Here is a 25,356-nt window from a genome sequence, read left to right as displayed (position 1 = left end):
AGTGTGGGCAGGTAAAGGGAATCGAGGTACAACGAAAAACTATCCATCAAAAAACTCCCATTTCCACCTTCTGCCGCCAAATCCAGCCTTTGTGATCGATGTGCTAGACCCAGACAAAATACTTACCAACTTTTTCACAAAATGAGAAAATGCTATGAAGCTAAATTTGGGAAAGAAAAACTGCTTGAATATAATTTTGCAGGTATGAAAAGTAATATGGGACAGTACATGCCAGGAGCTTTAGGGGCAGATTTGGAGCGAGCGGAGATTAGCTCAAGAAAACCAAGTGAAGATTACTGAAAAATGCAATAAGGCCCCTCTCTACACTACCCTACATGAGCAGGATGAGGTGCAAGGGTGAAATAGGACAGGGGTCTCAAACTGTGGGACAGGTACGAATAGTGATACGCTTTAGTTTAACAGGTTTAAATGTAACAGCTTTGTCCCAGTTTTGACCATGATTTTGCAATTGAATTTAAGGTGTAGATCAATAGGCTTCAACATACTGGTTTAGACACGGTTTGGTCCTGGTTTAGTTAAAGCAACACCTTGTATCTTTATGAAAGTGGCACATCACCTGCTTGAAATAGATGAGTTTTATGTCAAACTGTGGAAAATTATAGTCAAAAGAGAGACAGATCATAGAGATGAACGCCTGCTCATGTGTTTTAACTGCAATAAAAATAAAAACAAAAAAACAAGCACACTTTTATTTTAGTTTATTCTTTGGCTAAATGTTACAAAGTGGGGCATTCATTTTAAGTTTTAGTTCTGGGCAAAAGTTAATCAGAGTTAGTCCTGTTTGATCCTGCATTATTCCTTATTCTTTTATTCTCATAGAAATGCCCAATTTTCTTCACAGACAGTGACCAGATGTCCCTGTTAACTGGGACAGTCCCAGTTTTGAGCGTTATGTCCCCTGTCCCAGCAGATTTATCCAAGACCATTGATTTGTCCCAGTTTTATACAAGCAATCTCCCAGGTGTTCCTATTTTTGATCAAGTTGATCCCCGCCAACAGTAAAAGTGAATATATTACCATTTATTTAGCCAAAATACACAAAATCGTGTTTGGAAATTACCATAAGGCAAAAAAAATGCACCCACATAAGTCCCTCAGATTATGACGCACAGACAAGTGAGTCGAGTATGGATAATGTTACGCACACTATTTTATTTATACCAACCATCCCAACCCGGGTGTGTCCCAGTTTTTACTTTTGAAAATCTGGTAACCCTATTCATAGAAAGCATATTTTTTGAGTCAGTAGCACACTTGAGGTTAACAATCATTGAAATAGGTCATAACACAAGATCAATGTTAAGAAAAAAAGCGATATAACTCACTACAGTTGAGTAAATAATGGTTTTAAATGAGAAGCTTTAGTCTAAAAATGCTGCTTTCAGAAATATGAAGCCTTTAATTTCAGTTCTGGAAAGTTGGAGTGCAAATTTAGTAACCACATAGCAACTGCTAACAGTGGGAGGCCTGCAGAGCAAAGCATTATGGGTAGGATAAATACTGTGTGTGCTCTTTATTGTTATGCAAACACATATTTGTGTTCTCACATATTTGTGAGAACAGAAAAATATTGTCACCGAATACCATTGAGAAGACTATATAAAAATGTCAAATGTCAAATGCATCCAAAATGTCACCAAAATTTGTCAGAGCGACTGCTTCAGACACATACAGCTTTGGAAAAACGTTTCGTCATTTATGCCTGTGTGCGAAAAAAGAAAAACGGAAAAAAACCCAAAACGATGGCACATTTGTATCATCTTGAGTTGTAGTTCAAAGGCGGTTCTCACGCTGGTGGAGAAACTGCAGACAAATAAAGAGTGTGTGAGGTTTGGAGGTGACGCACAGAGAACGCTGGAAGCCTCTGTGCTGGTGACATTCATTGGCATCCATCCTGGAGCAATTTCAGGGGGATCTGAGGTATTTACGCCCCCCTCGGAGTGTCAGAACTGGGGATGAGATTTCACTCTCTGCCCCTTTACTCTTCACATGTAGTAGGTCTGATTTGGTGTCATTTTAAAGCAGTTTAAGTCCTGGAGTGTTTTCAGGAGGATTCAAAAAAGATGCAACTTCCTTCTGAGTGTCATAACTCACGCTGAGGTTTCACTTTCAGTTAATAAGTAAAAGTTAATAGTTAGAATATTAAAACATAATTAAGGTTAAAATGAAGGTAGACTTTACTGTCTGTTGTTTGTTTGAAGCATTTGACCAATCTTCAAAATCAAGTGAATAAAAATATATACACATAACATAAAGATATGTTGAAATACTGCGATGACAATGACTTGGCATATCACTTATACTGGTTTAGTCCTGGTTTGATCCCAGTTTAGGCCTGATGTAGACCTGGTTTAGTCCTGTTCTTGTCATGATTTAGCTGACAAAAGCCCATCTCATCGTAAATTAATATTATGTTAATCACAAACATTGACCAATCAGAGCGAAGTAAGTTAAGAAAAAGGGCTTAAAGTGACGAATAAAATGTCTGAAATCATTACAAAGGATCTTTCAGCTTAATTATCCAAACTATTACTTGCTTATGTCTTGTAGAGAGTAGAGGAAGTGGATAGATAGTGAGAGAGAATAGGTACGTTTTTGCTAATCTTGTATCTACTTTCTGTTACCTGTCTCTTGAGGGGGAACTTGGACAGTTTTTGAACAGGGGGCGTGGGCAGGGTCTTCTGGGTGGTCATCCTCATCCGGCACAGAACGATGATGATGACGGTGAGGATGACGAGCACACAGCCCGTCACATAGATCAGGATGTCTGCGTAGTAGTCGTCTTTCCCCTCGCTCACTGCTAAAGAGTGAACATAAGTAAGATACATTTACAAAAAAGGCAATACATTTACTAAGCTACTGACTATTTACTCAGAAAGCTAAATTCTATGGTAAAATCTGTTTTATGTTCAAATACAAAACAAACTGGCTCTAACCCACTATTTGGATAAGGACGCAGTTGAGGTTTGAGCAAAGAGAAAGTCATTAATTTCCAAAAATAATTACTCGAATAGATAAAAGATAAAAATGTTTTTCTCACTACCAGATGAGACCAAGCGTATCTCAACATGCTTAAGATAAAATTTGATGGGATTTTTTTTCTAAGAGAGAGTGAAGTAATCCTACTATACCGTCTGAACCCACGGCATGTATTTTCACCTGTGAGTGCTCTCTCCTCAGGGAAGTCATTATGAGCTAAACAAGTCTTTGAAATTACCATTTAGCCCAGAGACATGTGAACGCACCGCCAGACCGATCAAACAGACACTCAGCTACGTGTTCAAGCAGTTATAACGCCAACATTATACCCTTACATTTTTCTTAATGAGCTGTAAAGAGCGTAATTATGCAGCTATGAAAATGATACTGAGTCAAACGCCATTTTACGAAACAATAATACTGGTAATCATGTGTTTATGGGTTTGTAACATCAATCCACGTGTGACTACGGAGGCTGAGAAAGCTAACAGCACTGCAAGTCAGCGAAATGCTTTTAAATAGACAACATTTTCATTTATTATTTATTTTCACTTGTTAAATAAGGCATACTTTAAATAATGCAAGGAAAAAGTATATCAAAATAGAAATTATACGGTATGATCAACCATTTTTTTCTTTTTCTATGCAATCTTTTATGTGGTCCTAACTTAAATATTGAGTTGATCCAGTTTATAGTTTATATACTGAACCACCATAATAATAAATCAAGTGCATATTACAGACATTTAAAAGAGGGAATGTGGAAGAGAAAGTCTTATACCTGGCAACACCGTGAGCCAAGCAGAGTGATGAGCAAACCCGATAGAGTTCCCCGCCAGGCAAGTGTACTCCCCAGCATCCTCAAAAGTGACATTGGTCAAGAACAGCACCTCTAGCTCCTTATCTGTAGTGTTAATGCCCGCAGTCTGTAGGAGAGAGGGAGGAAGAGGAGTAGGAGAAGAAAGAGAAGGAGGAGGAGAGGAAGAGGGGAAAATGGTGAGTCCCAACACCAAATAAATCAATTTTGAAAGATGGATTGTGTGAGAAGGGAGAGGAGAATTGAAGTTAGATTGCTGTCATCCACCTGGAAAGACCAAGCAAGTAGCACCTCCACCTCGCTGCAAAAAACAAAATTGACCAGCTCAGTTTGAAACCATGTCTACAATGCTATAGGTTCAGACAGAAAATGGGGATTTTTTTTTTTTTTGGATGAGAATAAAAATAGGTAATTCTGCTTATTTTGTTTGGATAGTGAACCAGAAAACACATTTTGGCTAAAAAATACACTGATACAACCACTCACTTATGATATTTTGCTTTAAATTGTTAATCGCTATGGATCATTTTATCAATTCATCATATTTTGAGGTCCTTGGGAGGGTTAACCGCTCTGCCGTAGTGGATACACATGTTCTCTTATGCTATTCAATAACATAAGGTACAATATAAACACTGCACAGATACGTTTAATGGAAAAAAAAATAAAGTGAAGTGTAGTGTTTGGCGCTTCAAACTGAGCTGATAAATAGTTTACCTGTTGGAAAAGCTAAGCCCTTCGCCACAGCCTTGATCACGGCTGGCAGCAGAAATCAAAGGTGATGAATTAAACTGGACCAAATATCCAATCCCTCTACATGCCGTAGTGAATAAAGACATCAAAAGACCATCTGAAATATGAACTCATTTAACATTTGGATTTCATAACACACCAAGATCAAAGCTGCGTCTTCACAAGCTGCAATGATTGGAAATAAATAATTTTGGGGGTCGTTTTTTGTGAAGCAATGTTAATTTAGGGAGACTTTTAGTTCATTTAGAAGAATATTTAACGATAATCCCATTTCGGCAGATTTTGAATAACAGAGCTGTTGTTTGTCATATGATATTTGTGAACATAGTACTGTAAATGCTGCAGAATTGATAAAGTATATATAGATTCTTCTTGTAGTGGGATTTGTCCATTGACTTAGTATTGATTATTAGGTTATTTCTGCCTGTTGTTTGGTGGAGGTTGTGTTGAGATGATTTCCCATGCCTTATTACAGAGCCAAGGGTCATATGAGGACTCGCTAAAGCAGCTGCTGACTAAAAGAAATCAATACGACTGTGTGCTGTACAAACTGGTGGGCGTTTCTTTTGACCTGCGTCTAATTAAGGGTAAAATAGTGCAGTTCTATTGATTATTGGAGGACGGAATCAGATCTACTGCAGTATAGTGGATCTGGTTATGTTTTATGTTGCTATTTCTTGTTAAACGGCGATTCAGTGACTTTTAGCCTATAGGCCGTCTATTCAGCTTTCTGTTTATAGGCGCCATTTTGAGTAGTTTTCTCCATTCAAAAGGCATAATCATTTGTTTTGAATTGTTATGTGCTATGGAAATGGTGCTTATTTTTCTTTACAATCCTATAATAGCCTTTATCTTATGTTGTTCCTAAATATTAATAATAATGTGCAAGTCTAGCTAGATTTTAATTATGATTATGTACAATTAGACTTTTTATAGCAACTTTTAATTTGTCACATCCAAGTAAGTATAATGGTGATTGGCGAATTAGCAAAGAAATATGCATTTACCAGTAGCTGAACCCACAACCAAGCAGAGCCAGGAGACAGGAGCACACCAAGCAGAGACCCCAAGATGGCTGCCGTTCTGCCCTGTAGTTTATAGTTTACCTGGTTTGTGAATCTTAAGCCAGAAGGGCCTCTCTGATTTGCCTACAAAGTTGGAGGCTCGACACCAGTATTTCCCAGCGTCTTTCTCTGTGACATTGAAGATTTTGAACTTATCATGGATCTCAATGCGTTTACTCACAATACTCTGTGAAAGGGAGAGTCAAACGAACAAAAATTCAATATAAATCCTGTAATTTAGCACATTTACAATATGTTTTTCAGACCCCATGATCGGAAATGGAGGTTTTCATCATTTCATCTATACACTCACACATTCTCACACGTGATACAAACATTGCATTGTCACTCCTGTGTGATCAAAAAACACATTAAAAGAAAAACAGTGAGTAATTGACAGATTAAACACAGCGCGGCTCAAACATGGAGCCGGTTCAAATGAGAAATAACAATAGAATATCATAGAGTTAATGAAGATCCAGGGCTGACATCCAGACGCCTCCTTCACTCCTCGACAATAGCCCAACTTCAAACAGCCGGTTCCAGCCAAAACGCTCTCTTCTCCTCCCTCTCCTCCCCCTTTCCTCTACTCCTCCCCCTCTTCCCCCTTTCCCTCTGTGTCTGTGCCTAACTGCCTGTACCACACATGAGATGTCACACAGCGGCAGACTGAGGCGTGTGGGGCAGATCTGGGTAAATACTGTTTCAATTATGTGGTGGATGAAAATAGAGCATGGAGCCGTGGTCTGCCTCCTCCTCCTCTTTCTCTCTCTCTTTCTTTCACTCCCCTTCTTTGTTTTCTCTCTCTTCTCTTTCTCTCCTTTTTCCTCTCTTCTTTCTATATCTTACACTGTTTCACACCCCTTTATGTAAATGCGCTGTCAGTCTGGGGTTGGAAAACGCTGCTTACACACTTTTCCACTAAGACATTTAAAGGGCCAGCGCGATGCTGTTTGTAATCACCCATATTATTAGGATGGTTTTACAGGATAAACACGGATTATAGACGTGAACAATTGTGATGTTTGACTTTGAATATACAATGCACATACAAGACATGCTTTTTCGCTTTTAAAACTACCCCTTTACCCTTAAAATATGATAATACTTTAGTGTGACGATGTACATAATTTGACTTTTATTTAATTTAACATTGTGCTGAATGTATTTAGAATATAGCCCTATCCATTGTACATAGACTAGCATATAAAAATACTAAGACTCTTTTTTTAATTTGAACTAATTTGAAGACAATATACAAGTGATGCTGTTTAAAACTTTAATGGGCAACACTGATCTTAAATTAAACTTTTAACTGTACCGTAAAGATTTACAGCTCGCCGTAAAATTAGCGCCGATATCTCTTTTGTCTGGATGCCATTAGCCTTCACTGTACTCAGTTGTGGTTCCCTGGTATTCTTTGGGCCTGTCTAATTATTATTGATATGTTCCCAATTACATCCACGCAGTCTGGCCCTCCTCCTCTGTCTCTGTACCCAGCGGCCTGTCACACGTCTCCCTCACTGCTGACTCTGCCCTTCTGTTGCTCCCAAACTCATTTTTTCCGTAACTTTTTCTCTTTTTTCAAATCCTCCGCCTTCGTCTCGTCTTTTTGAAAACGCAGCAACATCTAACAGCGACGTCGCCACCGCAGCACTTAACTTAGCCCAAACCAGATGTTGTATAGTCCTCGTTCTCTCCTCTGAAAATCATAAGGCTTGAAGTTGTCCTCTTTTTAGATCAAAATAAAAGAACAGCTGGACTGGGAGGGACTGCTGCCATATTGGGAGAGGCACTAAGGCATGCAGTCGTCTATTTCCTGATGCTAAAGTAGTTTCACGTTCATTACTCAATGGACCAAAACAATACTAAACACACTTTTAAGAGAGAATATAGGAAGTCTGAAAGTGTACTATATGTCACTTTTCTGGTGGAGGATGTGCTGCTCGTCTCCATGGAGATGTCATTTGTTTGGAACATTTCACTGTGTGGCATTAAAGAATGGATGCAAGCAGGTGATGTCACATGGCCAAATTACAGGTCAAATCTGTGGAGAGGCAACCCCACTCACAGATAGAATTAATGTTTTTCAATATATTTTTGAGGAGTAAAATATACGCTATGAAATAAATATAAATAAGTTTAATGCCAAACTGTGGAACATGGCATCTAAACCTAAACAAGCAGCAGGCAGACTCTTCACCAGAAGTTACACAGTGAATTTAAGACTAAAAACTTGTACTACCAGCTACTGTCATTAGTATCTAGGAATATAAATGGCTTATATAAAAAATGAAGTAAAAAAATAAGAATAAATATATTAAAATCTATATTCCACTGTGGCATATTGTACTACATAGATTCATATATCAGACCATAGGTAACACTGTACATCTGTCATTGCTATAGACACTTACTTTGAGTATGTTGACGTATGGAGCGCCGTCGGGAGCGTAGCGGCTGCCGTTGACCTCGATGTGTTTGAGCCACTGGATGTGCGGCTGCGCGTCGCTGTAGACTTTACAGTGAAACTCCACGTCACTGCCCACCACCACCGTCTGGTTGGCCGGGAGTCCAGCCTGCAGGATGGGTCTGTGAGGAGACCGCTCTGAGAACAGATACACAGGGTCAATATCGAGGGAAATGGATTTGGATTATGCAAAGTTGAATTAGCGCTGTGTATAAAAAGGGGATGTAACTCAATTGGCAGTACTGCTTCAAATTATCATTTTAGACTTTTGTAATATCAAATGTTAAGCAACTCTTAAATGCTTAAAGTTAAAAAATCTGAGGAAAACTACAAAGACCATGATCCTTTTGCTCTTTTAAAAAGGTTGTACTTTTTCATGTAATACAAGTACAATTTCTCTTGCCCCAATGCAAATATAATGTAAAAACAGCTCTTAGGGTCAAAATTCGACAGCTGGGAACCAAGAACCACGAAGTAATGTTGGTGCGCTGTTAGCATGTTAGTTGTTGTTAGCAGTAGCGTGATGGCAAAACTCTACTCTGGCATCTAAAAGTTGCAAAAAAAGTGCTTTTAAACTCATCTCAGTGAATAATTATGATGTTAGTAATATGTTGGGAAAGGAACAAGTTTGAACTCCTGCTAAAAGCTTAAATGGTGGAGGTTGGTGGTCTTACCGAGTACGTCGAGCTGGTAGGTGTGTGTGATGGTGCCATATTTGTTTTGTACTACACAGGTGTAGTTCCCCCGATCTGAAGGAACTGCACTCTCCATCACCAGGCTCCACTGCTGGTGCCTCAGCTGCAAGAGACAAGGCAGAGACAAATTTAGTATATCAAAGAGCTTAACAGCATACAGGCAAATATAGTGTCAGAATATGTGCATTTGTACTGACTGTGGAAAAGAACGAAAATCTTATTCATAATGATTCAGCTTCCTGTTATATACAATATTTGCAGGACTTTTTTCCACTCAAAAGATATAATATTTTGCTTTAAATTATTAATCGGTTTTAATTTTTCATCATTCTGGAGCCGTGGATGAGTTACAAAATTCCACAGAACGAATAATTAAAATTCATTCATCCATTCTAGGTCTATTTGGAGATGGACCTCTGCCAACGCAACTATTCTACCATGCAATTGTATTTTCCTTCAATTTGTTTAATTTTGTGTGACAGCCTTAAATCATATAATACTTGTGCTACTCGTCTTGCTGCTACACTGTAAAATCTCCCTTCAGTTCAAAGCCTTCATTATAAAACACTTTTAGTTCAGTTTAGTCTAGTGACACTCCTATCCCCGTGTATACCTCTAAAATTACATATTTAAAAGTGCCACACATACTGTATAATCTAGAGCCACAGTGACGTCTGAAAACTATTAAAAACCCATCAGCGACACTCCAGTCTCCAGACACTGTAACACCAAAGCCTGGAGAGATTGTATGATGTTGTATCATTAGGATCATTAGTACTGGGTGTTGTAAGCTGCATAGAGACTGACAAAGCTATACTTAATTATGCACTGAAGCAAGATGCAACAATGCTATAGTAATTAGTATGCACATAATGATGGTTAGCTGTTTTCTTGTCCAGCATAAAATATAAAAAGTTACTTGGAAATGGTGAAAAAAGATGAACCTTCGTAGAATCCCCCACTTTGCGCAGACACAGTCCCATTTGTGTCTCTGGCTCAAGTGAAACAGCCCTGAACTCGAGTGGACCCGGTCAGAGCCACCACAGAACTGACGTCAACAACAAGAGGCTTTTCATGTGCTCACCTGCATCGGAAAATAAGCAGCGAGCGCCCGGTGTTTGTACAACCCCTTCACCCCAGTGCTCGGGACAGACCAGACCCAGACAGAAGGCTATAGGGTGAAAGGAGCTATACATATGAATGAGCCACCGACGGTTCGGATAGAGTCATGAGGAAAGTTTAAAATATCTAATAACTCGCATTGATGAAATTATGTCATCATTTCTAAAGTTTTTCGCCAAGCTTTCAGTTTGAATGTTTCAGTAAGCGTTTCATTTCATAGCTATTTGCAACTTAAATGTGGAATATGCAGCTTTTCTGGTAAAGAGTCCACCACCATGGAGAATGTTCCACGGGATGGCATTAAACCTTATTATTAAATCTTTTTGCATTTTCGACAATCCCAATGTTTGATGTACTTTCAGAGTTTTTAGGCAGAATGCAATAGCTGTAGTAGTCATAGTAGCAGCAGTAGTAGTAGCAATAGTAGTAGTAGTAGTGGTGGTAGTAGTAGTACCATTCATCCCTCCTCTTCTCTACTCCAGGCTGGAGGTGAAAGTGGAAAATCCTCCCAGAGTAAATATTATGGCTGTGTGTGCATTTTGCTTTGTGCAGTCGCGTAGTAACCCCTACCACACTTGCTCCGCCCCCTATGCCAACTGCCCCGCCTCCACCCTGTCCCACACACACCCATGCCGTCCCGAGTGAAAGGCTGCTCTCATTGGGGTTTGAGTGACGTCCTGACCACGTGTAGAAGAGGAGGGGGGTGGAGAGATGGTAGTAAAATATGAGCTGGAGGACAGACCACCAAGAGGCTGTACTTATAGTTATGGACCATTTAAAAGCCTAAAAGCCCCATGATTTAAGCCATAAATGAGCATAACTCTTACATAGAAGCAATTGAAGATAGGCCTGGAGTAAGTCACTATAATTTTAAGTTTTTTAAAGCCTTCAAACAACTACTAGGGATCAAACGCATGTTCAAAATCATTACCATGCCACTGTTAATATATTTTCCAGTACCATGAATAAGGTTAATTTGAAAACCTTGATTTATTTTTAAGTAAAACCAAACAACTACGCAACATTAAATTTAAATGTAAGCAAATTACAGACATTTTTAGAGTGTAACAGAGATGAATAGAAACAACATATGGTAGGACGAATCTAGTATGAGTAGTAGTAGTAGTAGTAGTAGTAGTAGTAGTAGTAGTAGTAGTAGTAGTATAATGAAGTACACTCCAAGGAAAAGCAAAACTGGATACTTTGGTGACACAATCTGGTAACAAACTTTTATACACACACCTGCATTTGTTTTGAATGTTTTATATGGACTTGTATACTTGTTAAACTTGTATACTTGTTTGTTTTTCTGTTTGTATTGTATTTTAAACAGGGCACCCATAAAAAAAGAGAGCTCAAGTGCTGTCATCGGGTTCTCCTGTTTGAATAAAGAGGAAGAAGAGACAAAAGTAGTAGTAACAGCAGTGGCAGTACAAATTTCTTGAGTACAATTTTAAAAACAGTACATGTTAAGCCAAATAATAATAAACATAAAAAATTATAATAAAAATAAAAAACATAATAATAATAATAATAATAATATACAATTTTACAAAACTTTAGTGATGCTAGTGTGAGCGAACATTTTTTTGCATCCAGAGAATAATCAGGTATAATTTTGTCCTTTCATGTAAACCATCCTCTTTCCATAAGAAGTGAAAATGAAGCTAACCTTTGGGAGTGTTGCCTGGTTGAAAATGCTAATTAGTTGAATTTTCACAGAGAGCTGAGAAGTGAATAAGGCTCAGTCATGGCAGAGGCAGGAGGGATGGAAGTACACGGGAGTAAACTGTATTTAGAAGTCATTTGTGCTTTCCACTACTTTTCATTTCAACCTTTTACATAAACAAAAACAGAGCAGCACGAAACCATTTTGGTGATCCAACTTTAAAAGTAAAAGAAGAAGTTCAGTGTGCAAAAATAAGTATAGTGAAATGCAAACAGGTCAATAATCAGCTTGAGCCTCCAGCTCCATATTGTGTCAGTAAAAGCATGTGGTTTGGAGCAGGCTGCAGACTTGGAGGAAAAAATTGGGAAAAAATTGAATTGGAAATCGAAATAGATCAATATGAGGAAATAGAATAACTTTTGGGTTTTTTTGGCTTATCTTCCACACCTACTTGCCAGCCATTCAAAGATAAGAATCTATTCAATTTCATATTTCAAATACGACTGACTGACGACGACTCCTGCTTGCCACTATTTGAATGGATTGTTTTGGCTGCAGATGCCACCTGCCTTTACAACTGTGTTACGGCCACTGACCCCGGCTGAACTTGGGGCATTAGTCGCCGGACGTGATAATCCCATTCATTCCAATCATGCCAGATTCCAAACAGAATTAAATTATTAAGGAGCTTATGTCCGAAGTCATACAGGCTTTAAAGCTTTCAGGGGTTTGACTGTGGCTATACGAGGGACAACAGGCCTGGGAATGAACAGTAGACTTTGTACTGACAACTTTAATAATCTACATTGTGGATTATAGACCATTAAGAAGGAAAACAAGGCTGTACAATGGCTTAATATGCGTTTAGATATCTTCCTTTGAGTATGTATTGGTTAAAATGCACGGTACAGATAAACAAATGCATTTTATTTATTATATCTACTTATTTATTTACTTCAATACAGTTAAGAATGTTGAGTAGGTCTGTCACGGCATATTTAGAATTTTATATATTGCTGAAGTAAATATAGACAATAAACGATAATATTGAAACCAATTTATGACAGATTCAAACCACAAAAATGATTCTAAATGTAGAATATTGTTAAAAATCATGAGCTGCAATAAATAAACTCACTAGTACTTACTTAGTTAGCATCTGTAATGAGTCATAGAAGTTATTAATGCAACTTTTTTTTTTGTCTTAAATCTTATCAAATAGCAAACAAATAACCAAAAATGTCCCAGTAGTGCAAAGAAAATGTTCACATGATAAATATTGACCCCAAGAAACATTGTTCCAACTGTCATTTATTGAATCATAAGTCGAGATAGTAATTATTATGACAGGCCTAATGTTAAAGAAAACTTAAAGAGGAAAAAATACATAATGTGGCCAAATGTTTCCCCCCCAAAAATAGACTAATTATGTGACTAATTTCAATATCTTTTCAGCTGCTCTGTGTTTGATATCTACAGAGGGCTTGTACATATCTTCTCTATATTCTACTAAAACACGATTTGGAAGAAGGACATATTTCTTTTATTTTCCACAGGGTATTACTGTCTACTTTAACAGTGTTACCCATGTCTCTTAATTTCTAAAAAGGTGACAGCCTCCATACTGCACAGTTTTGTATTTGATTCGTTCTAGCTTGAGGGTATGAGAGCAGCAGCGCTACGATTTGCACACTGTAAAACAAACTGTAAACTTTCTCCTTTGATAATAAAGCTGTGTTTGTACAACGCACCAGGAGGGAAAAGTAAGGACTAAAATTAAAAGAAGTCCAAAAATAATCTTATTAGAAAAGTGGCATTCCTTAGCGTCCTTCGGAGCCCCATAATCCAGGCTGTGTTAAAAAGTGAAGTGGAAAAACTGGGATTTAAAGTGCTTAAAGTCTTAAAAAGTGTCAGTGTGGAGCCAGTTTAAGAGCCCTGGCAACCTGTCAAAACACAGATTGAAAAATCACAGTGACTCGTTCGGACTGAGACAAACGTATAACAATGTGTGCTTTTGTTTGGGGCGTTTAGCATTAGCACAATAGCACAACGGCATTGGCTTTGGCTGTCAAGGACTCACTGTGTCTCAATAGGGCATGGTTACAAAGTAGAAGTATCTCGAATGATACTGATGTAGAAGTGAAAGACATAACGAAATTTATATTTGTGTAAAAGAAAGTACCAGGAAAAGTACCATCTTCACTTCTCAATGGATACTGGTTGTAGTGCGACCACAAATCAAACTGACTCCTTCTCTACCACTACTTTCTACTACTACTACTACTGCTACTATAAAACAGTACTATTTCTTAACTGCATGCTACACACAGGCACAGACGGGCAGCCGCACTTGCTCCAATCAGACCCATGTTATGATGATTGTGATGTAACATGTTTTGGGTATATAAAAAGTACTATAACTTTTACTATTCCTGCACTATTACTGACACAATACTTCTACATTCTTATGAACTTCAGATTAAGATGCAATGATTACAACATACGCTTTTGTTTGTATCCATTTAACATTGTGACAATACAAATGTGTGGAGCATACAACAGCATTGGCTTTGGCTGTCAAAACCACCATGCATCTCAATAGAGCACGAACCCTCCCCTCACTCCCAGTTTCTATCTGATGGCTCAATAGAGGTTAACCTTTGCCCCCTGGCCCCGGCCGATCGAGGCGGCGCACGGAGAGGGAGCCACAGTTGTCTGGGAACGCTCACAATGCATGGCCCGGCACTGCGCTGGAATCTGATTTTGTATTTTACAAATGAGCCACACATCCGATTTACCGATTCATTTGGCTCCAACAAATGCATCGTTTAGCTGTCCGTGTTGCCTTCAATGGCTTTACAAAGTGTAAGCTTGAGTGCTCACAGAGAAGATGGTTTGATGGTGTTTCATTATAGATGCTTGAAGAAAATAGAATACTTTTACGCTTGTGCAGTGTATTGGAAAATTGCATTGCATGGGTACAATATGAAGGAACAGGGTTTTATTTGCACCTTCTTCTTCTTTTTATTATTATTTTTGTTCATTCAGAGGTGCTCAGAGTAACATCAACCTCAAATATGCACAATAGGGTATACTTAGAAAGGCCCATTGCTTCTGACAGGTTTCACCAATGGGATAAATGCAGATGAAAACTTCCATTACCCCAAGTCATGTCCTTTTTCAATTTGACCAGAAATCACCTTTTTGGTCTTCCATAGATTCATAGTGCATTGGAAACACCCAAAGTGGACAGACTCTTTAAGGTTCTCATTCTTATTCCATCCTAAATCCTTAATTTCTTTTACCCTCTGCTCTGCCTTTGTCCATCCTCCATCACGGTCTCTAAAATATTCTTACGATGTTTGCGCCATAGCTTGAGTGCTTTGATAGACTTCCATTACAGATGCTCTAGTAGTTTGGAAGATAGTATGATAGATTTGACAAAGGAACAGGAAGCGACCCTCTCAGATCCACTTGAGCAAGGCGACAGGATATATTTTTACTGAAGGGTAATGGGTTCTAATGGAAGAGTATTTCTCTCACTCTTCTGCACATCTGAAGGCACTTACAGAGGACAGAGGCGGATTCAAAAATGGAGCAGCCTGAGACCACACTGTCCATCAATAAAGATCCCTCAACAAGCCAGTTCAGTACAAAGGCCCTATGTACAATAATAGCAATACTAAGGTTAGCTTAAAGGCCCCTCTTCTGTTATTACTTTGCCTGGAATGTATTTATAGCTCAAAAATACCTTTAAAAACCATGCACTCTCTTCGCAGATCTGACCAGCAACTTGGCCCAGTGTTGTCACCTGCTTGTCTCCATGGAGATAGAAAAGTTTAATGCCATTCTGTGGAAAATTCATGAAGACAAACACGTATACAGTACACCTTAAAGTAGGCTATTTGATCTATAAACACATAATTTACGATCTGTACTGTTTTTAGCATTTTATTATTAAAAGCTAATTCTGCTGACAACTTTTTCCTTACAACAAAGGTGAGACGGCCTTTGCGGATGTGTTTTTATCTCTATGTGTGCTACTAGCGCTCTGATTGTCCTCATATAAACCACTGATATAAGTGTGATTTCTTCAGATTGACTCGTCTTACTTTGACACATTATGGACATAGTACAAAGTGTGTTGCTGGGAGAGTTATTGTGTTATTGTAAAGGCCGCCTCCTCACATTTCCATATGGGATGAAGATGTGTTTATTTGGCGGGATGGGGGGTATCAGAGGGTGGGGGTCCCGGGTCACATGGATCCTGACAACATGACAATGGCCTCCTCAAGCCCCGCCCATGTTTGGGGTCGTCAAGGTGATGGTGCTTCCTGCTCCAAGTGACAAGATCATGTGAGAGTGACAGCCGTGGAGAATGGGGCTGAATTGACCCGCTGTGATTTTTAACTCTGTGATAGGACCCTGACACACGCCCCTCACTCATCTATCATAAGAATAAAGGATTGATTTGTTGTATTGTTTTATTGTTATGCTAAAGCTATTTTAAAATACATATGTGTTTAATATAAACATAAAAACATATTGACCTTTTCCAGCGAGTAACTTACCGATGGCTAATGGTACTTTGCATTGTTTTATACAACTTAAAATGGGGGATAAAGATTTAAATCTGTAATTCTACGTACTGATACATGAATCATGATTATTTTTTGATTTATCTCATTGAGTCACAGATCATTTATTTGAAGTTGAGCAGATTTTTTAGAATTGAAAAGAGCTGGATGCCCTCCCCTCTGACCCTCCATGGTTCTCTGATGTCAGTGACCCGTCTCTCCCCCTCTCCTCGGGACGACCTCCGCGTTCACCCTCCTCAAGGCCAATCCTAACCTCACAGGGAACACTACTGAAGCTTAAGAGCTGCCCCAGGAGAAATGAAGAGCAGGGTGTGGTGGGAAATCCAGACAGAGACACAAAGAGTAATGTCTCCATATTCATCTTTATCAGATGGTGTATATGGACTGTTATGTCTTAATAAGACTCTGTAATGATTATTCATAAGTTCTCTTACTCAATTGAAATTCAAAAGATGCTCTTAGATCGACTGAATAAAAAATGTGATATGTTTCCTTGGGAAATAGAAGTAGAGATTTTGACGTTTGGAGAACATTTTTGTGTAGCTAAGCTGATATTTTGACCAATAGGACCAAGGAGACCAGAGAACTGATTTTGTCGATACTAAAACTCAATTAGACAAGTTTCAGTAAATATAGTCAAAAAATATTGGCCTAAGACAACTTTTCCAACCCTTATGATGGACTGCATAAATGTAATTAACTCACTAACTTCACCCCTTTATTCATAATGATATTCCACCTGACTTTACTTTTAGCCTAATTGGCCACAGTAGGACCCGCAGAGCTTTAGTAGCCACTCCAGCTATGCCACGCCAGGCTTAAATCGCCCAGGCTATATTCAGACCAAATTGCAGGGCAATCGAACGATGACAACTCATAATGTCAAAGTGAGTCCGGACACTACACAGGACAAGGCCACTGGGTCCAGCAGGCTCTAGAGGCCTTATTACACACATATCACTACTCCATATGTCTATAGATATACATCTGATGACACCTGCAACAAGCCAGTGACTGGAACACAGTTACACAAAATGACCGCCAAAGGAGTTAATGTTTTGTTAGACTACTTGAGAGAAATTTAAACTCCATTATTACTGACCAACAGATTCATGAATCTGCAATTTAAATGGCAGAAATGTGATGTAAATAAAATAAACATAAATCCTACATTGTTTTACAATTTTATATTTGTACAGTTGTGCAGAAGGGAACTTTTCTTGACCAATGGCTGTTTCACTGTTTGATTTTCTAACTTTCTATTAGTTAAGTCAACAATTTTGTTAAGCCCTGTGAGATAACTGCTGTTGTAATTTTGAGCTTCACACACTGAATATTAATATTTGGATGTCACCTAACTTAACTGAGAATGAAGTAGCAGCTGTCCCAAAATGATGTTACGGCAGAAGGTTATGTTGTTTTAAAGTACCTTTCCAAAACATTAAAGCCAAATTTTCACTTGAGACATTTAGCACCATGGTTATAAACTTTTCTTGAGCAGATCTTGAGCAGCGCTCTCTAGTTTATGTTCCTGAGAGTTGGAGTGGGAGAGTGACCAGGGGTGACAGGTGTGAGGGCCCGTCCAGAGCAGGACAACTGCACTGGTCCACTGGGAGCAGATGTTAGAGATCTCTGTAAACTGTTAATAGCTGCAGGATCTCATTACATTTAACCCTTTGGAGGATCAAGAACACTTCAGGGACAGCCTTCTCTCAGCACTAGAGCCATACGACAACTACAATTTAAAACTATATGGCCAAAATGACACACAAAAAATCTCACATTGATGAAAATGTGATCATTTTTCATTATTACAGATGTTGATGTTTGAACACCTTCGCATGACTCTAGCTTCGGGACGCTTTAAGATGCGTGGATCGGTAATCTCTTCAAATCCCGTAAAAAATGAATGGAACTCAGGCAATGTTTTCAAAGCTTTGTTTCTCAGTCAAAGTGAACGTGTGTCTTCATTTTACTATTTGAACAAGTGGGACCTGATAATGGGTTAGAACAGTGCAAATTCATAACATCAACAAAGCAAGAGTAAAAATAGAAGTATTAGTCAAATATTTAAAACTATTTCTAATTTCTTTTGACGTTTTTTTGAGTCAGTTTCCTTTACTACTACTACTACTACTGACACGTGTTTGTGCTGTTAACCACCATCAAAACTAGACAAAAACAACAAATATACTATTGTCATGACAGTTCTTTCTTTAAAACTTAAAAAAGTGACAGCAGGCACAGGAAAACTGCAAATATCTGGTTATAATTTTGTAATTTGGTTGTTACTTATTATTATTGATTTACTCCAGACACACATTTTGACAATTTGAGTTCTTTAATAGTTACCATAATCACTCTCTTTTGAATAGCACATCTCTGGACATCTCTCTCAAACACAAATTTGCCCTGTCCCTTTAAGTTCATAGTGTTTAGGCAGAGTCCGATGACAAAACTGAGTTGAACAGCTGTCCACCGCACTACATTACTGTCAACACAGGCCTATCAGTCCACTATCTCTCCTCTCTCCACGCACTCACCCTGTTTATTTTAGTTTAGTTTAAAGACCTGGATCATGGTGCGCTGTTTTGTGACCTTTATTTTTACCGTGAGAAGATTTCAGCACTAGCTCCACTTATAGACTTTCACTGTAAGAAGCATCCCAGCACCGTGCAGAGGGCAAAGGAGCGGACTAGCAGGGATTTAGAAAGGCCACGGAGAGGAAATACAGTCCGGCTCTGGTCGTGACCTCTTATCAGTGCTGCTGGAGTGTCTTCATTGACAGACTGAGCGGATTTTCTCATACTAGCATCTGAAATATATTTAAGATTATAAAACTGCAAAATGTAATGGGAAAAGATTGAAAAAGTCCTTGCTACATAGATCTAGACATATATTTAACAAAGCATATACTAGGAAATGGACACACTAGTTGATACATGCAGTGTAGTACACAATGATGAGATTTTGTTCCCCCACACTGATGAGAAAACGTACTCAAATTGTTACAAGAAGTTACTATCATCCTCAAAGGCGTGGTGAAATTCTACTACTATGAACAAGTATTATTGCAGATTGCAGCCAACTGTTTTATAATATGGAATGAAATGAAGAGCAAGTCCATTGTCGATCTGTTTTTTGTCAATATTTCTAACATCTGAATTTTTTTCACATCAGCAGTCATTACAAATGCACAAGCAAGTTACACATTCACTAAACATAGATACAACACATAGTAGCTTTATAGACAGAATTATATGATGGCCCTTACCTTGATGCCTCCCATCCTCTGCTCTCCCTTGAACACCTGGCCGTTCTTCAGCCAGTGGATCGTGGGCATCGGGTTTCCAGCAGCCGCACACCGAAACTTCACCGTGTTTGCAGCTGGGACAGCCAACAGCTTTTTGTCCATTCGTTCAGGTCTGGTCCAATAGGGAGCTTCTGTGCACAAAGCAAGGCTGAGGTTAATCATAATGCACTTTACATTACAATAATTTGATGATTTTGAACATCAGTGTGTCCGGGTGAACAGCACACTGTAAAGCCACCTCTATGGGAGTGCCCCAGGGGTTCATTCTTGGACATCTGCTCTTTAGCATTTGTATAAGTGATCTCTCTAATGTGTGTACTAATGCTGATATAATAATGTTTGCTCATGACACAGGGTTTTTCACCTATGGGAAAACAAATAGAGGGTAATAGAAAAATTTACAAGAGAAGTGGAAAAAGTTGTACATTGGCTTCAGAATTCCTACCTTAAACATTGATAAAACAGTTTCAATGTTTTTCACCAATAAGAGTAAATCCCCCAGGCTCGTGAAATATTTGTAAATTGACAAAACATCAGTAATGTAGATGAATTTAAATATTTAGGTCTGTTAGTTTTAAAAGCCACATTCAAAAACTTGGAAACATACTGAAGTTCAGCTTGATGAATTTTAAGAAATCCTTTTACACCTGAGGCCTCATAGATATTTAATGACACGATTGTCTCACACCTTCAGTACTGTGTTACAGGCTGGTCTCAGTTGTGTAAAACATCTCTAAACTCTATCAAAACATTGTATAAAAGAGCAGTAAAAATCCAAGATAAAACATCTCGCCTATACCATCCTTGCAAATGCATTATTTAAAATCATTCATAATTCAGCTGCTCTCCCATTGAGAAAGTTTGTGGTGCTCACTTCAGAGCAGACACACCGAGCCCCGTGGTCAACAGCCAGAGGAGAGTGCACTGTTCTAAGATGCAGAACCTCTTTTGGTCAGTCATCATTCTCCTACACAGCCATAAGCCTCTGGAACACCCTCCCACATCAAATCATGTGCAAATGAAATGTTTATATACCAAACAATGGCTTTTATCCAAACAAACCTGTACATATTAAACTGCCTGTATGAATGCAGCAACATGAATTATATAAATATGTAACTAGAGCATGGATGTGGTGCTAATTTTATCCCTGTGTTTTTAGAGAGGCTAGTATTTGGGTTGTCTGAAAACCTAAATCTTTATCACATGATTTCAGTTAAGGATTTGTAGTTAAACAATATGATAAGACAATGGGTGTTTTTAAAATTACACATCAGACTTCTAGGCTAAACCAGAACTAGAACAGGACTAACCAAGTCTACATAGGACTAAACAAGGGTCAAACAGAACCAAACTTGTACAATGTAAAAACGTAAAAGCATTTATCACATTTGCACCATATTTGACTTGTTTCAAAAGAAAATGTAATTCTGCCAGCTGGATGAATGTTTTGGAGGGAATAGTTTTCGCCACCCATCCAGACGACTTCTTCAATTCTGCGACTGGTGCATTCCAATTTCTCCATCTTTCTCTTCGACTACCTCAAATCAAACCTGGCCATGTTTTCTATTTCTCTAATAATCTCAGATCACAGGAACATTTTGGTGAAGACCCTGCAGGACTCCATCCTCACATGTTTTGGTAATAGCTAAAAGATGGCACAGGCGGGATGGGTTGTTGGTTTGCCCTGTTTTCAAATTGGCCCATGTTGGATGAGTTAGGTTGTCATGTCACGAGCAGATGTGTATTCTTCCCTAAACGCTTCACTACACCAAAAAACAAGCACTGGGTCGTGGGCATCATCACCGAGATGGCTCACAGGCTTAATAAATAACTTCAATTAAAGGCAGAATGCTTTGAAGATGCTCGGTCAGATCAGCAGAACGTGATTGTGAGTGAATTAACTTGACAAGGCAAAATAGCGATTTATCAATAATGCAATATAGATAAATATATCATCAAACGTAATTTATATTGGTAACGTCTTAACCAATGGCAGCTTGTTTTAAATGGTGATCCAGACTTTACTCAAAGAGACAGCTGGCCTATTAACAATCCAACCCACAACCTCCTTGCTTAGTGCCACACTCGCCAAAGTTGGTCAAATTATACATTTTTCAACCGTAAATGTGTTGTTGTGTTTTGTGCAACGTTAAATCACGTTACAGCTGCAATATGCATCCACCTGCTTGTCTCACGGGAGATAGTTTTGCCGTGTTTGGCTTGTTCCACAGTATGACATTAAACCTATCTATCTACGTGGAGAAAAGAGGGTGACGTCGCTATGGAAAGTTACAAATCAGACCTGTGGAGAGGCAACGCTCCTCACAGTAAAAATGCATACTTTTAATCAGTTCATAGTGTTTTAGTTTACTAGTGTTTTAGTTTATTCGACTAATCATTTTATTTCAGATTTATGTGGGACAATATCAGAAAGAAGAAGTGAGTGAGTTGGCTGAAGATATTTGATATTTCTATGTAAAAAGGCAGATTAAACTCATGATTCACAGTCAAGTCTGTTTTTACAGATTGTTTCCTATACTTATTTTCTGGATAAATAGTAGTTTTTGCATGAACTCCTGTACAGGTGCAGGTCTTGTGAGTACAATTTGGGTCAGATACATAGAGATACTGAATAGTTTCGAGGAGCTTTTGCCACGCCCCCTTTTTAGTCAACTAACTGATTGGCAGGACTTCAGGTCTTTAGTCAGACAGAATTTCTTTAGTTAACAGCAGACCTACTTTTCAATGTATTTTGAGCAATAAAAACACCACACTGATCAAATACGAGCTAGATAAGTTAAATGCTGTACTAAGTAACAAAAACAACATCAAGCAGGTCCCAAGAAAACAGTGTATCTTGAACATTTGGCATTGACAGTTTTTTTTTTCTCATTATACAAAGAGGCCCAAGAATCTACTAAAGCCTGTGAGGTCCTGTACAACTTTACATACTTCCATACAATCCCTCTTCCCGCCAAAACCTGTACTGTCTCTACCTCTGAGCGCTGTAAAACTTATTTTGACGGGATGCACCATGGGACGGGGGACAATGCTGGTATCCCTGTGCTCCCGGACACTACAATACCACAGGCCATTTGAATCATCAGGTCTTGTGAATTTGGGAAGCTGTCAGTGCGATTTATTGAGTTGTATTGAGAAGATTGGGCACAAAGGAGTCAGGGCCAAGCCATTGTCCCGTATGTGGATAGAGAGAGCGGTATTGATGCGTAATGGGTGCCGCGGGACAAAAAGGCTGGGGAGGTGGTTGACCGGTCATCAGATGTCTCTTTTTACTCCCCCAAACACAGCCAAAGAGAGGAGCTAATTACCATCTCAATGTAGCACGGAGCAGTAGCGCACAACTGTTGCACACAAGTTTAGGTCCGATAGAGTTTGTTAAAGTGGAGGAGATCTTAAGTGTTTCGCCGAATTACAAGACATTATTTTCGATGGTGGGAAAAGTGTATGATAGTGGTTGGTATTAGGTCAGTTAGCTCAAATAATTCTGTATTTATTGGGATTCACAAACTTCGTAAAGAAGAACTACAACCAGGTCTAAATCACAATTAGCTGAAACCAGATCCAAACCCGGACCTAAAGATGCAATAAGTCATTTTCTGGTGCAGAGTCCCTGGAAATGTTATTGCTTTACCTTGAATGTTCCACAGTATGACATTAAACTGATGTCACCAGGCCAAGTGTCAAGCCAGATCTGTGGAGAGGCAACCCCACTCATAGTAAGAATGCATGTTTTCAAGGTATTTGTGAGCAATACAAACACCTGTAATTGAACAAATGTATGATAATAAATGGATGACATAATACTCTTCACCAGAAAAGTTACATAATACAGGTTTAACAGAATCTAAGGCTAACCAGGTCCAAACATGACAACAGATCGTAATTCAAATCGTTTGTTGTTTAAATTCACGTCAGCAGTGCTTTTACTTCATCGTGATTACACCTCGCACTTTTATTCTCATTTTATTGCTGTAGTTTGCCTCAAATTTGTCTCATTCAGAGCCAGTTCATGAGGTGGACCACACATCGGGCCTGTTTAAAGACTCTAATCCCAGCTTTATTTGTGCGTGTGTGTGGCTATTTACAATGCCAAGAAAACAGTGTGTACAGATTGTGATGGGACGTCCCGCACCACGCTGCTTCACTCGCTCCAAATGCAGCACAGAGAAGCCCTGAAATCTAGCAGATATTATCCTTTTATGGACCAGTGTTTGTGTTAGCGAGCTGGGGAGTCCAATGGTAATGCCAGGAGGCTATTCAAATACATTACATTCTGTTACAAAGGCGATTTATGTTTGTTTGTTTTCGGGGACACATCTTAAGTCTTTGGTTGCACTCTCTATCCCCCCCATGTGTATGTGATTACTACTCCAGAAACGAGCCAAATGTTGAAGACAGAAGCTAGAGACCGACTGTGTGTCACAAATCAATCACAAAGGCAGGATAGTAAATACTTAGAGACAATGGATCAAAGAAGAGGGGTTAGAAGAAAAGAGTAAGATTATTTTCAGATGATTCATAGATAAAACAGCAGACTAATACACCATGATGTCACCCAGAAAGACAAGTAATAGCTCAATGGGAAAATTCTGTTAAAAGAGATGGACATAATGTGATTAGCCAAGAGAAAGTAGCCTACTCCATAAATACGAATGAAGCACATATAATGTAGAACGTGCCTGGAAAGATACCCATATAATTTTCTTACCGCAATTCAAACCTAATCAGGATTGCCATTTGCAGCCTTTAATAGAGGACACAAACCCAATCTGGCAACCCAAAGCAGAGATAATTCATCTTTCTGATTGGATAACTGGCTTAGAATCAAAACAAGAAATGTCATGTGAACATTTTTCCACATCATGTATTACTATTTTTTCTTCCATTCTTGCATAAAAAAACCCCTTTACATTACAAGTGTTATATGACAGAGGCGGGGAAAGCGAATACAACTAATTAACAACATTTAGAAATCTGATTGCTAAAACCGACTACAACCTCTACCACTTCTGCATTTACCACAACTACTGTACTTCAAAGAGGAAAATATGACTGCTACTACTGCTGCTGGAGTAATTAAGCCAAGTATTTCTAACCTACTGTATTCAGGGGTTTCAGAATGATGAAAAGTTTGGATAGTCGCCATAGCACTTAACAGTTCATATTAAAATACTGTCTCTTTTCAAAGGTCAGCTGTCCTCAAAATAGCACCATAAAACATGAAGCTGAAACACATGAAACTTGCAAGTCTAATCAGAAAGTACAAAACTGCTGCAGACCCGAGACAGAAAAAGACTGCGCGGGGTCTCCTGTCAGTCAGAATAACGGCACATGTGGGCTTGAGTTTGTCAGTGATTTGAAGTAAACGCGATCCACATTTGAGCGGCAGAAATGATGACAGTGTGTCTTATGAAGGCTCAGACACATGTTGTATTGTTTGGAACTAATTGGTCGGCATAGAAACCATAATATCTGACTTTGGAGAAACAGATTAGAGACGACAGACAAAACAATGCAAATAAAATACGAAGCAGTTTGTACTTTGAAAAGTTTTGTCCACGTCAAGAGAAGCCAGCTGAGGTGGCTGAGGCATCTGTCCCGGATGCCTCCTCGATGCTTCCCTGGTGAAGTGTTTTGGCATGTCCCACCGGGAGGAGGCCCCGGGGAAGACCCAGGACACACTGGAGGGACTATGTCTCTCAGCTGGTCTGGGAAAGCCTTGGGGTCCCTCCGAAGGAGCAAGAGGAAGTGTCTGGAGTGAGGGACGTCTGTCAGTCCCTGCTTAAAGTGCTGCCCCTGCAACCCGGCCCCAGATAAGTGCAAGAAAATGG

The 25,356-nt window shown here is 38.9% G+C and overlaps 1 protein-coding gene across 14 annotated transcripts in view; it reads right to left on the bottom strand.

The window, feature by feature from the left end:
• fgfr3 (fibroblast growth factor receptor 3) overlaps window positions 1-25,356 on the bottom strand; it is a 76,820-nt gene that overhangs the window by 13,386 nt on the left and 38,078 nt on the right. For 4 of the 14 annotated variants that reach the window (XM_033987920.2, XM_033987922.2, XM_033987928.2 and 1 more), the window contains exons 5-9: window positions 19,463-19,632; window positions 8,779-8,902; window positions 8,052-8,242; window positions 3,782-3,926; window positions 2,646-2,821 (exon numbers count right to left, since the gene is read on the bottom strand). In XM_033987920.2, the coding sequence (XP_033843811.1) occupies window positions 2,646-2,821; window positions 3,782-3,926; window positions 8,052-8,242; window positions 8,779-8,902; window positions 19,463-19,632 (806 nt within the window). Of the gene's footprint in view, window positions 1-2,645; window positions 2,822-3,781; window positions 3,927-5,676; window positions 5,822-8,051; window positions 8,243-8,778; window positions 8,903-19,462; window positions 19,633-25,356 lie in introns of all 14 variants that reach the window. The other 10 variants (XM_033987921.2, XM_033987929.2, XM_033987924.2 and 7 more) reach the window with 7 other exon arrangements.

Source organism: Periophthalmus magnuspinnatus, chromosome 22, assembly GCF_009829125.3.
Source record: "Periophthalmus magnuspinnatus isolate fPerMag1 chromosome 22, fPerMag1.2.pri, whole genome shotgun sequence".
Lineage (NCBI taxonomy): Eukaryota > Metazoa > Chordata > Actinopteri > Gobiiformes > Gobiidae > Periophthalmus > Periophthalmus magnuspinnatus.
The sequence above is the reverse complement of the archived record's forward strand: the minus strand, read 5'-3'. Positions and strand labels throughout refer to the sequence as shown.